This window comes from Triturus cristatus, chromosome 8, assembly GCF_964204655.1.
Source record: "Triturus cristatus chromosome 8, aTriCri1.1, whole genome shotgun sequence".
NCBI lineage: Eukaryota > Metazoa > Chordata > Amphibia > Caudata > Salamandridae > Triturus > Triturus cristatus.
In genome coordinates this window covers 1,113,442,889-1,113,455,393 of record NC_140591.1, presented here as the reverse complement: position 1 = coordinate 1,113,455,393, position 12,505 = coordinate 1,113,442,889, and the positions used below count along the sequence as shown (strand labels likewise).

Sequence of the window (12,505 nt, the reverse complement as noted above, 5' to 3'; positions counted from 1 at the left end):
CCAGTTATGAAGACGCAAATACATATGCGTCCACCGTTAACATGTCCTCTGTTGATCCGCCATGAATGGGCCGGATATTCCATTCCTAAGTACGAAAGGCCACCGCCTTTATATGGTTCACTTATGCCATTTTACAGTCCAGGCAAGTAGGCCCTGATTCTGTCATCAAGCTTTTCTTGCTTTCTGTCTCTGAAGCTCCAGTCCGAGCCTGCATCTGTGACCATGAACTTTGTCTCATTCTCTGCGCGACTCACGATGCCTGACATCAGCTTGCTGCCTGCCAAGAACTGTATTTCACCTTCGAAAATTATCTGCTCCGCTCCCTGCCCAATGCATTCCTGTCTAGTAGCTTAAGTAAACATTCTGCCAGCTACCGAGCAAAGGCCCGGCTTCTCTGTCTTTATGCAAGTAATTCATAGCACTGTTACTATGGAAGATTCCTGCCCTCGCATCTAGTGTAGACACTTAGACGCTTGTACACGCACTAACAGTCAGTATAGTCAGTATAGAATAAGATTCTACTCCAAGAAGGCCTCTCTTTTGGATAACATAGTTCTTTAAACATAGGATGTTAGATATGATTTGGGATTAGGTTGACTTGACCCTCCAGACATTTGTCGCCACATATAGAGCTAAATGTCAAGTCCCCTTCACCCCCTAGCTGCACGTCAATCACACGTCATGCTGCTGCGCGCGCATCTCTGCAAAGTATTTCTGCTGACATTGCGAAATTATTTCATAGGTCCACCCCTATGTAACATCACAACCAATGACGTTTCCTTGTTACTCTCAATTACGCCTCCTTCAGCTACGCACGTGAAATGTTATCTTTGCTATCAATTGTTACGCCTCTTGCATTTGCTTCGCTGTAATGCCTATTGTATAAAAGTTATTAATTATCAATAATGTATGTACTTCACTTCCTGAACCTTCGTGGTGATGGAACCTGGAGCAACCGATTATAATCGACCATTGGAATAAAGCCCATTCCGAACCTCTAATACCACGGATTCTGCCTCTTATTTACTGAGCTATTTTATTATGTTTCTGTATCAAATTAAGTCCCGGTAATTAAATTATTTACCACACCACGAAAATACTCGTAATCTGGTGGGTGGAGGTGAGTTCTGGCAGTGCGTGAGAGTGGTGGTGCCGTCTGCTCCTGCAATGTTAAAACTCTTTATTAGGCCCTAAGTGTAGAATATGCAACAAACAGCCTGTTTGCTTACAAATTGAAAAAAATTAATAGACCTAGTATATGTACTAGTCACTTTATTGCTACTGTAATCTCCCTAAAGAATCCCCCTACTATCAAAACCGCAAGCAAAAACTAAATCCCCTAATTGACTATTTTGAAGACACTTGGGTTGGCAGACTTCACCGTTCTGACCAAAGATGCCAACCCAAGTTCCAAACACCGCGTTTTACAGTGGAAGGATGGCACAACGCCTTTCAAGCCACACTCATCCTACTCTATACCATTTCCTAGAAACTCTGAAAAATGATCAAAGCTACCAAGAACTAAGGACAGAACTAAAATGTCTAAACAAACCAAAAAAATGTATGAAATGCTACAATGAAATGTAAAACCGTTCATGAATAACAAAAGCCTCCACTACCTGGAATGCATAGCAAATACTATAAAGCACCTAACAAATCAAATTACGAGAAAACACAAACTAAGACCAGACTTATGTATAAGTGGTCTGATATAAATATTAAATAAGTGAGGTGATAGGGAGTAATTCTAGGGAACATCACACTTCACCTTTACAGCTGTGGCCTTAAAGGGACCCAGATGAAAAGATTGGGTGTGATCATCCAAATAAGATCTAAACCACTTAGTAGCAAGGCCACAGAATATCTGTGTCACATGAGCTTCCAAGAGTTTAGCGGGAAATGGCAACAAGAAAATAGGACAGTCATTTTTCAAAAGTAAAGGGTCTTCACCTTGTTTTTTCTGAAGCTGAATTACACGGACCTATTTAAATAATCTCATTACCATTCTTTATAGCAAGAAAGTATTTAATAGAGATTGAATGGTTCTCAGAATTTCAGGGAGGGAAAGTTTAAAAACTTTCAGGGGACATGCATCATTCGGTGAACAAGACTTCACCTTAGCCATTAATAAGAGAAGACATACTTTATTAAGAAGAGGAAAAGTAGAAAAAGTCAGCAAGTTCCTATCGGAAGAGAGTGAAATCAACTCTGTATTTCTACAGATGTTGTGGTTTTCATAAAAAACTTTGTTGGTGTAGTTGTCAGGCACTTGTGAATGTTAAAAAAATTGACTGAAAGCAAAAATATCTTTTAGTCTTAAAAACCACAGATTGCCATAGGAGCACTGAACAGTACTACCTTATGAGCGATGGACTCCTTGCGAAAGGGCAGAAGGCTGTCACTCATAGTAAAGTTAGCCAGTGGCTGAGTGGGCTGACCCATTGTCCCATGCCTTATTCTATAGTGGGCGCAAATAAAATGTGAATGACACAACAGACCAATGGATGAAGAGGGATGGCTGAAAGTCACTATAATGAGATGGAGTGAACTTACCAGTTTTGGAAAGTTTAAACCTTTGATCAAAAGCCAGAATGTTCACTTTATTGCTCTGTCCTTCAATCAAAATAGAGGTCTCTTCCAGCAGATTTATTTTCAAATCATCAATATGGCATGCAATCTGTCTTCCCAGAGAATCTTTTTCGTAGTGGTGACATCTTTCAATGTTTTCTTTTTGCCTGCATTTTCCAAGATTTCCAAATACACATTAAGCGTTTGGCCTTGTTTAAGACACACATATCTTCAGAATGTAGTAAGGAAACATCTACTCACAACAGTAAAAGACTATATTGAGTGTCCTTTGGAGATTTGGTGCCAGGAGCCCAGGTACAGTTCATTGATGACGTGTTGTAAGCCACACAAGAGACATTGGCTGCTTCGGTTCCATTTATGCCTGCAAAGAATACTTTGTCATGTCAAATACCCATGCAACTATGGATTCTATGCACTATTTCTATGCATTACATGAAAACTCAATATTTATAGTGTGAATGTTGGAGATACCTCATTTGGCTTTACATTATTGTTGTACACATTGTTATTAGCCTGATTGGGCTCTGATGTTGCCAAATTCCATTAAACATGCGAACACTAAGAATATATAGGGCTCCCCCAATATATTGCCTGCATGACAACACCATCCCATTACATTATCCTGTCTTCTACATCAGATGGCACTTCTTTGTCTGCAATTACGTCACGAAGTAAATAGATTTATTTATTTATAAAGTTTTATATAGCGCAAACAAGATCCCGAAGGATATCAGAGCGCTTTACAAAAGGGTGGAAGGAAGGTCAAAAACCCAATATCGCCTTCAAGTAAGAATACACAACATGAATAATCGCATGATTCACATACAAATGACACAAAGGAGAGTAACACAACAATCAGGTATATAGCGGGCTACGAGGGGGGCACACAATGTGGTAAAGAAGAGCAGAGTCACATGATGGAACAGTGATTGTACGATCAATGATTTCAAGCCAGTGGACCTAGCCCAGATTAAGGTAGGAATTTGTCCATTAGGAATCTTTTGGCTTCCAGTTTGAAAGCAGTCGTTGAGGAGATGCTTACCTTCTCTTACTCCCTCACTGTCTCTTCACTTAACCTAACACTTCTTCTACAAATGCTATTAGAGGTCACCTCAATCAACTACTGTATCCACCTATTTACCTAATAATTCAGTACACCTCAGGTTAAACCACAGATCATCTACCTTAATGTCTCTGGCTCACTCAACCAAACCTCATATTCTCTCTTTGTGGCTTAGCACTGCCCCAGGGGATAGAATTATGTGGTTCCTGTGTTGACCCAAGTAGCATTTTCTGGGGGCTTGGTACTGCCACAAGGAACTAGGACTCTGTCCCTCCTGGTTTACTCCATGTTGTACTTGCTGGTGGCTTAGCACTACCAGCAGGGCCTGGGGTTTTGTCACTTCTGGGATGATTGCATATACTATTACAGTGGCACAGTCATTGCCACAATGTAGCTATACGATTGACTGCCTGCATGACTTGTGCATGACTGCATGCACACTTATGTAAATAGCTGCATGAGAATTTATATAACAATGATATAACATATTTCATTGTGTTGATATTACAGATTGCATGACACATTACATGGCAAACAACTTACAAACTATATGACACTGTGTGATAAACTGCGTGATAACTTATAATTAATTTGAATAATAAATGTCTCTTATGCTGTATCACACGGAGAAATGTGGGACCCATCCACAAGGCACCTGAGCACTTCACGAGGGTTAGAAAGTGCTGTATAAATGCATGCACATTGAGTGTTGAGAAGTAAAGAAAAAAGTTGCATTCTCCAAATGTCAGTTCTAGAAGGATAAAAAGCATCTAAACAAAAGCATGGTAAGGAAGGATTGCTGCAGGGGAAGGACAGACACAAGAAGAGCATTAAATAAGAAGCAAATAAGATTGGCAAGAAAGCCAAACAATGATAATCAGTGGGTTGAGCCAAAGTTTGCTAGATATCATATACAATAGATCTTTCAACAACAGACAGCTAAAAACTGTTTGTAGATGAGGCCTAAAAAGTTGGTTAAAAGAAAAGAAGGCATTACAAAATCAGGACATTGAGGGCATTTGGATAGAGACAGCTGATATGAGGTTTAGTAGTACAAGAATGAGATAACTTATTGTCTGTTTATTAGCATATAACGGGGTTTGTTTCATGTAAATAAGATTAGGGAGAATAGTAAGGCAGGCTGTTCTGGGATTTTCCTGGAGCATCTAGGTCTGAGAATTGTGGTGGCAAGGAGAGGAATGTTTTGGGAAGAGAAGGTCTAGTGTTGTCAGAGTCACGATTCATAATGATGGAGTGACTGACAATGAATAGGTTCCACAAAACTATGCGTTGATAGTTGCAGCAAAAGATGTGTGGTTTTAGGAGGATTAAATGGTCGTTAGAGAGCTTTCTCATAGATAGGTGTCTGAGACAGAGTACTTGTCTGAGCGAATCAGCTGTCTCATCTATACAGTGTCCAATTTCAATAATTCATTTATTGTATAAAGCTCTAATCAAAGAAGGTGATGATCAAGTCCTGTATCTATATGTATATGCATGTGGTTGTATAGACTCATCAAACACATCATGCATGTATAGACTCATCCTTTCATGTACACAATATGTTCTTATTATATAATGTCATTTAGGACCTTGGGTGAAAAAAAAAACATATTCAAAATTCTAAATAAGCTTTGTATAAGATACATCTCATATCGGTTTACAAAAGAACTTCCCTTTCTGACATCTGTTGAACATGTGTATTAGAACATGATACAATCAAAATAAATTACATGGAAAAAACTTTCTTACCTGCTTGAGTGGGCTGAAACCATTGATCGAAAAAAATGATCTTCGATTTATTGCTGTGTCCTTCTATTAAAATGTACATCTTTTTCATTGGATTAATTTTCAGATCATGAACATGGCAAGCAACCTCTCTTCCAAGGGAATCTTTTTTGTACTCCTGACATTTATCCACTTGTCCATTCTGCCTAGATATTCCCAAGATTTTCAAAGAGCCATTAATAAATTTGTTGGGTTTAATATCCAAATCACTTTAATTTGCAGTGGTGAAACACTTACTCACATCAGTGAAAGGATATATTGAGTGTCGTCCGGTGCTTCGATACCAGCAGCCCACATACATCTCATGGAAGACTTGCTGTAAACCACACAAGATATATTTTCTGCTGCTGTTCCATTCATGCCTACAAAGAATAACTTGTCATCTCAGATGTCTATACACTCATAATCATGAATTAACTTGTTTGTGAGCAATATTTAAATGGTATATGTATATTATGTAATTTCACGGTCGTTATTGTTGTATATTTTTTGTATGAATAGGTCCCAATGTTGCTTTGATGGCACAGTAACACATTTTAAAATCAAAGTAAAGAAGCAATAAAGAAGTATACTTTTTAGTGTTCTGGTTTTGCAATGCCTCTTGCCCAATAAGAGAAAGTGGTCTCGTTCTAAGCAAATCTTTTGCAGTGTATTAGTTGGTTATACACCTGCCCACAAATTTCAATAGGTTTTACTGGGTGCCTTATAGAAATGAGTGAATGGTTAAAAAAATAACTATATTTGCTAGATAGAAATTAGCATGTAAAATAAATTAACGAAAATGAAAAGATTGAAAATTGATGTTCGATTAAAAAATGGACTGAGCTAGTCTAAGGAACAGATTAGGAGAGAACTATGCTCAGTTCTGGCAGGGCAAGTAACATTTCATTTGTATGTAGCCATAGAATCTTATTACAACTTATACAGCACGCTTTACATAACATTTACTGTTTTAACATTAGATTAAAACAGTATATGTAAAACATAAAAATATTTAAAAATATGTAAAAGTTCAGTAGGTCTTAGGTCCAGGGAGCAGTGCAACACAAATACTGTAATATGTTAATTTCTCTACAACATTCATGTCAAATCAATCTTAAGCTTTTGTAATATTATTACCTTTCAATTGCCTCCACACTCCTTGATTGATCCGCAGCATTTGACACTGCTACCTTACTTTCTTCCATAAATACCCCTGGCATTACTGGCTTGGCATCACATGATTTTCCTCTTACCTCTCAAATCTTTCTCTGTCGTTTGGGACTTTACAATATCCTTGTAATAATCATGATGTATTTTCTAGGTATCCCCCTTTTAAATGATATATGCTTGTTTATTCAGGTTTATGTCTTAACTATAAATGTACATTTATTTAAGAGGCTGTTCATGTAAACGTGTTCATGTTTTCTGTACAAGTTTGAATTGCCTTTCCAGTGATTAGTCTAAATAACTAACAAGGTTTGATAGAAATCTAAAAATGATGGGATATCGATATCACTGACAATGTGGTTGAGTTGTTTTGTAATGGAAAATGCAAAAATAAACAAACAAACAAAAAAAGGATTAATAGAAATCGATATATTGTGATTCACTTATTGTTTTTAAACAGGGTTTCATAGAATCTAAGTGAAAGTCTGGAATAGCTTTACTATATTTTGTTTATTTTGTAAATGTTTAACAATATTCTGACAGAATATGTAAATTAGAACAGCGTGTTATGAGCTAGAGCAGTACTTCATATGAGAGATTCGAGACAGAGTGTCATACAGAAGCTGTTATCACCTTGCCTTGCTGAAGGCTATGGGGAAGGCACATCCAGCCCTCCCTCCGCTTACACAGACAGGGACAACAGCTTCTCTTTATTTGCTGAAAATTGGTTCTATCGTTGATTATTCATTTATTTATTGCACAATTACTTCATTGCAATCGTTACATACATGAAAAAGGAGCATAGGTAAAAAGGGATTTGTGTTACAAAAAATAGAATATCACTCATAAATACTTCATCAATAATAACTCAGTAAGAATGCCTGTAAGATGGTAAAATTAGATAATGACTCGGATTTCTCAGTCTATATCTCGTGTGGATGATCAGACTCCAAAAATACTGCTACAGCCTTCATAAATTTCATTAAATGGGCCGCCAGTTGTACAGAGTCTCCTCTCAAACATGCCTGTATCGCTCCTTGGCAGGTCCAGATGTTTAAAATACACCAAATTGGCCGAAGACAAAGCTTTCTTAGTGGATTCAGTGCCCTGCAGATACAGAGAACATGGGTCAATGATTCCCCACTATTGGTACAAAGGTGACATTGCCTATCCTTCTCCTCGAGGTTCCTCTGCCTGTAACAATTTGCCTTCAGCTGGACTTGGCCAAAGCACAAGCCCATTAACTGGCGCTTCATTATTAGATTAAGGGGCAAAGAAAGATAGGATGGCAGAGACCCGGAATCATAGACTGTGTTGGCCCAACTGCTGTGCCCCAGTGTTTTTTGACTGATTATACATCACGTTCTGCCAATGGTATTCAGACAAAATATCAAGTTGTAAATGTCGACTCACACAAATATCGAGTTGTAAATATTGTGACACAGAAATACTGACAGCAAGACTATTGTGGTCAAGAATATCGAATTTAAGGTAAGAAATATTGTTTTCAAAAATATAGAAGTCATTGATATTGTTTGCAAACATATAGTTGTTTAAAATAGCTATTTTATAATTAGTGTTATGTATTTTAGTATATATTTTAAATGTATGTGATGTATTTTTTTGCATAAGTATTGTTTATGTTTTTAAATATATGTGTTAAATATTTAGTATTTATTAATATTATTGTAATAACATTTTGCATTTTTTAGTTGTTTAGCGGGTTGTGAGTTTATAGGGGAATACGGTGGGAAGTAACTGAATTATAATTAATTAATGATTATTTTTTATTTATTCATATTTATTTAATTGAGATTTTATAGTGTTAATTGGGTCTTTAATTTTTTGGGGTACATTTTATGTGTGGGTTGTGGGATTTATCGGGGTATAAGGTGTGAAGTAATTTATTTTTTATTAATTGTTAATTGGTTGTTAATTAATATTAAATGATTAATTGGTAATTAATTATGGTAATTGTGTAATTTGATTTGGTGCGGTTTGTGGGGTTTATAGGGCTAAAGGGTGGGAAGTAATTTATTTTTAATAAAGTAATAATAAGTTAATAACTTATAATAAATAATTGACAATTAATTTTGTTAATTGCGAGTTTCAAATCAGATTCGGCCGAACCGAATGCCATTCGCAGCCTTTCCGACTGACATCATAATGAGGCCCTTATTTGTTTGAATTAGTTTTTATTTTCTTTAATACAATATTTGTAGGTATTTGTGATATGTATTTAACATTATAATTAGGGCTCCCAGTTTTATGGTATTTTTTTTTTTTAACATTTCCTTCTGTATTTATCCATATTTATTTTGCGTATAAATGAAGGTGTAAAACTGTATATTTCCATATTTATTTAACTGATAGACGTGCACTCATACTTTGATGTCTGTCGTGTTAAAGCTATTTAAGCTGCCAAATATTACATAACAATACATCCACTGGTAAATACTAGCATTATACCACAAATGTATATTGATTCCCCGCTCCCCCCAGTGATCTTGGGAACTTAACTACACTAGTAACACATTTAGAGATCTATTTAAAAGAGATCCTAATTAGTTTGACAGACAGGGTGAACAAGATCGAGGATAGCCTGGAGAAAGCGCTTGGAGTCCAGAATACTAGCAAGCAGGAGAGTATAATACACAATCATGAACTACTAAGAGCTCCATCAAGGGCCACTAGTGTGAGAATTGATAGTCCTTCTAAATCTTTGACATCATTTAGCGATGGCCCAGGGGCTCAGGGGAATAAGCCACATACTAAACCACCAGCTAGCTTCTTAAGACCCCATCAAAATAGTCATGGACCTACAGGAAAGCCAGTGAATGAAAGGAATAAAGACAGTTTTGTGGAGGGTCATTCCTCTGAGTTATCTAATAGAGCCCCACCCACCTTTTCTCCTCATGTGGAGACTCCAGATAGCTTAAATCGCCTAAACTTACCACCAACCGCCACCCCGTATACTGTTATTCTGGCCACTGTACCAAGCCTGTGCCTGAGAGAAAACGAAACCTGGGTCTCCCTACGAAATAAGGCATTACATTGGCTGGGGAGTAATTTGGGATTGGCCAATGTATTGTTTGATGAATTTAAGATGGTTAGGAGAATTGAGTGGCTGGGCAATAACAGGAACATTTTCCAGGGGGACTGTGTTGTTCTTACGTTTAAAACTCCACAATTAGTGGAGGAAATTCTTTGAGGAGCTGGAGAAAATAATATATCTTTTTCCGGTATTAATGTCCTCCCTTTGGGTTTTTTCTACCAGCCAGCGCATTGTACGGGGCAAAGAGTGAATCGCTTGGCCACGCCAGGTTTTGGACAACGTACTTACAACATAGATTTATCAAATAGATTTGCGCCCCTTCAAATTCTAGATGAGATTGATTGACTAACTACCCAGAAAATCAACACTAGGCCCACTTTCGACTGAATTACCCCCAGTTAGGCTAGAAAGCAATAATGCCAAAATGATACTTTAAGCGTAATCTTCTGGAACATAGCAGGTCTGCGTACTAAACTGACAAACCCAGTATGGACCGAGTTCACTGGGAAATTAAAAATTCTTTGTCTTCAAGAAACATGGGCAACAGGCGAAATCCACATATGGCTTTAAGACATATCACACTGCCGCAGTTCCCTCAGCACATGGGAGAGCCAAAGGGGAAATCTCTACTTATGTTTCAAATCTGACCAAGGTATCTAAGATTACTATCTTGACATCTGAAACTTATTATCAAATCATATCGATTCATCTAGACAAAAACCACATGTTGGCCCTGATAATTTTTTATAATAATGCCCCGAAAGACCAGATAAGGGAAGTCTTGAAGAAGTTAAACAGTGACCTGATCACACTATAGAAAGATAGAGATCAAGAGGTGATTTTTTTATGGGGCGGTGATTTTAATACCGGGTTATGCCCCCTAAGTGGGGATAGTAACTGTGGTTTATCACTAGAAGAAAACGATCCTCATTCTCTTTTCTTGCACTCTTATTCTGGGGACCTATTAAGTTAGATTTTATTCTCACATGATTTGGGCTTTGCCAACAGCTTGTGCTCTCTCCCAGTCGATTTTGAGCACACTTTTATCGGGAGAGATCTGAAATCAACAATCGACTTTATTATTTTACCCAGTCGATATGCTTTATGCCTTTTAAGTTATAAAACCCATAACAACGCAATAAGTAACCACCTCCCATTGACTGTAAGTTTAGCACACCCAGCCAGCAGGCGGAACCATCATATTAGTCAAGTACATTAGGCCTAGAATTTATCCTTGGGAGGACTAATGGGTATTCTTTGCGCTGGTCCAGTTGTGAACCAATAGACTTCACCAAGCAAATCGTGACCAAGTGCTATAATTCTATTTAAACCTGTTGGAGGAATCCAGTTCCTATGATATTAAGCTAGAAGCTTTCTCTCAACTTACTCTGGAAATACAAAATACTCTTAGGGTGGAGTGTAAAGGAGCACAAACACGCAGCCAGGATTGGTTCGATACCAAATGCACGAAAGCTTACAGTAAATTAAAGGCAGCTCTCCATAAACCTGAAAGGGACAGCAAGGAAATTTGGGAGTGTAGGAGGGATTATAACCAAGCCCTAAAAGTACGCAAAAAAGAGTTAAAAGATAATGCTTGGGCCACTCTTTATGAAGCCTCACAGAATAAAGATAGTGCTGCTTTGTGGCAGGCGGTGAATGCTCCCTTTTTCACTGCCTCTAATAAACCATCGATAGAGGTTGCGATCGATGAAAAGCAAAGGGTGGATTTCTTTTCCAAGGTATATAATTCTTACCCGACGAAGTACGTTTAACGTCCCCTTGTAGCCAACAGGGAACTAGTTCCTACGAAATACCTCCCCTAGATATTTATTTGACGTATGACGAGGTCATTGGTGCAATCAACAAGAGCAAGGGCGGCGGTAAGGCTCCTGGCCCAGACGGTGTGCCAATTGATCTTTTGAAATCAAATTTGTCCCTTTGGGCTCTTTTTTTTTTTTTTTTATAACTCTTTTTATTAAAGAAACATCGACAACAAGGCATAGTTTCATAAGAACACCGCAGAGGTATTGGCAAGCACAAGGATTCAGCAATGCATAACACATTTATACAGTTGGAGTTACGGGGAAGGGGAGACATCGTCGTTGGGCTCTTTTATTAACACGGGTATTGCATGGTACGAGTCAATTATAGGACCCATTTATTTTTTCTTAAAGTTCTATTTATTAAGTCAAAACAAGCTTCAGATACAAGCATATCTCAAGATATATATACAGAGCATATACGAGACATGGCAAATACCAGGCCTTATAAAACGCAATATACAATTACATTGTAGACAATGCCACATGCAGCCCACTGGAGTACGTCTCTAAGCCTTCCCGGAAAAACCATTCAGTACTCCTCGTGAGACCCATCACAGACCCCTCTATAATGTCCACGGCCACCATATTTTCTCCCATTTGCGGGGGCATCCATTGCTTTGATACACCACCTGCTCCGCACCATGACACCAGTCCATATCGCAGAGCCATGCAGCCACAGTTGGGGTTACACAGCCCCCCACGAGTGTGCTATGTTCCTCTTAGCAACCCCCCTGCCAAGGCTAGCCACAACTTCGCCCACTTCGGCCACGTGATCTCTCCCGTGACGCTGAGGATATGCCATCTGGACTTCAGCCGGACCTGTGCCCCCACCACAGCCTCCATCACACAGGCGATGCCGTTCCAATACTTCTGAATCCTGGGGCAGGCCCACAAGAAGTGAAAGAATGAACCCCTCTCGCCACATCCCTGGCACATAACTTGGAGCCCCCACCCTTAATATGGGCCTGCACCATTTTCGAGGCATACGACCTGTGGAGGATACGGAGCTGAACAAGTCAAAAGTGCGCTCTAATGGCT

At 38.4% G+C, this 12,505-nt stretch overlaps 1 protein-coding gene across 3 annotated transcripts in view; it reads right to left on the bottom strand.

The window, feature by feature from the left end:
• LOC146805455 (granulocyte-macrophage colony-stimulating factor receptor subunit alpha-like) overlaps positions 1-12,505 on the bottom strand; it is a 409,263-nt gene that overhangs the window by 191,487 nt on the left and 205,271 nt on the right. For all 3 annotated transcript variants that reach the window (XM_085622687.1, XM_085622686.1, XM_085622685.1), the window contains 4 exons: positions 5,682-5,802; positions 5,405-5,586; positions 2,830-2,950; positions 2,554-2,735 (listed from right to left, as the gene is read on the bottom strand). In XM_085622687.1, the coding sequence (XP_085478813.1) occupies positions 2,554-2,735; positions 2,830-2,950; positions 5,405-5,586; positions 5,682-5,802 (606 nt within the window). The remainder of the gene's footprint in view (positions 1-2,553; positions 2,736-2,829; positions 2,951-5,404; positions 5,587-5,681; positions 5,803-12,505) is intronic.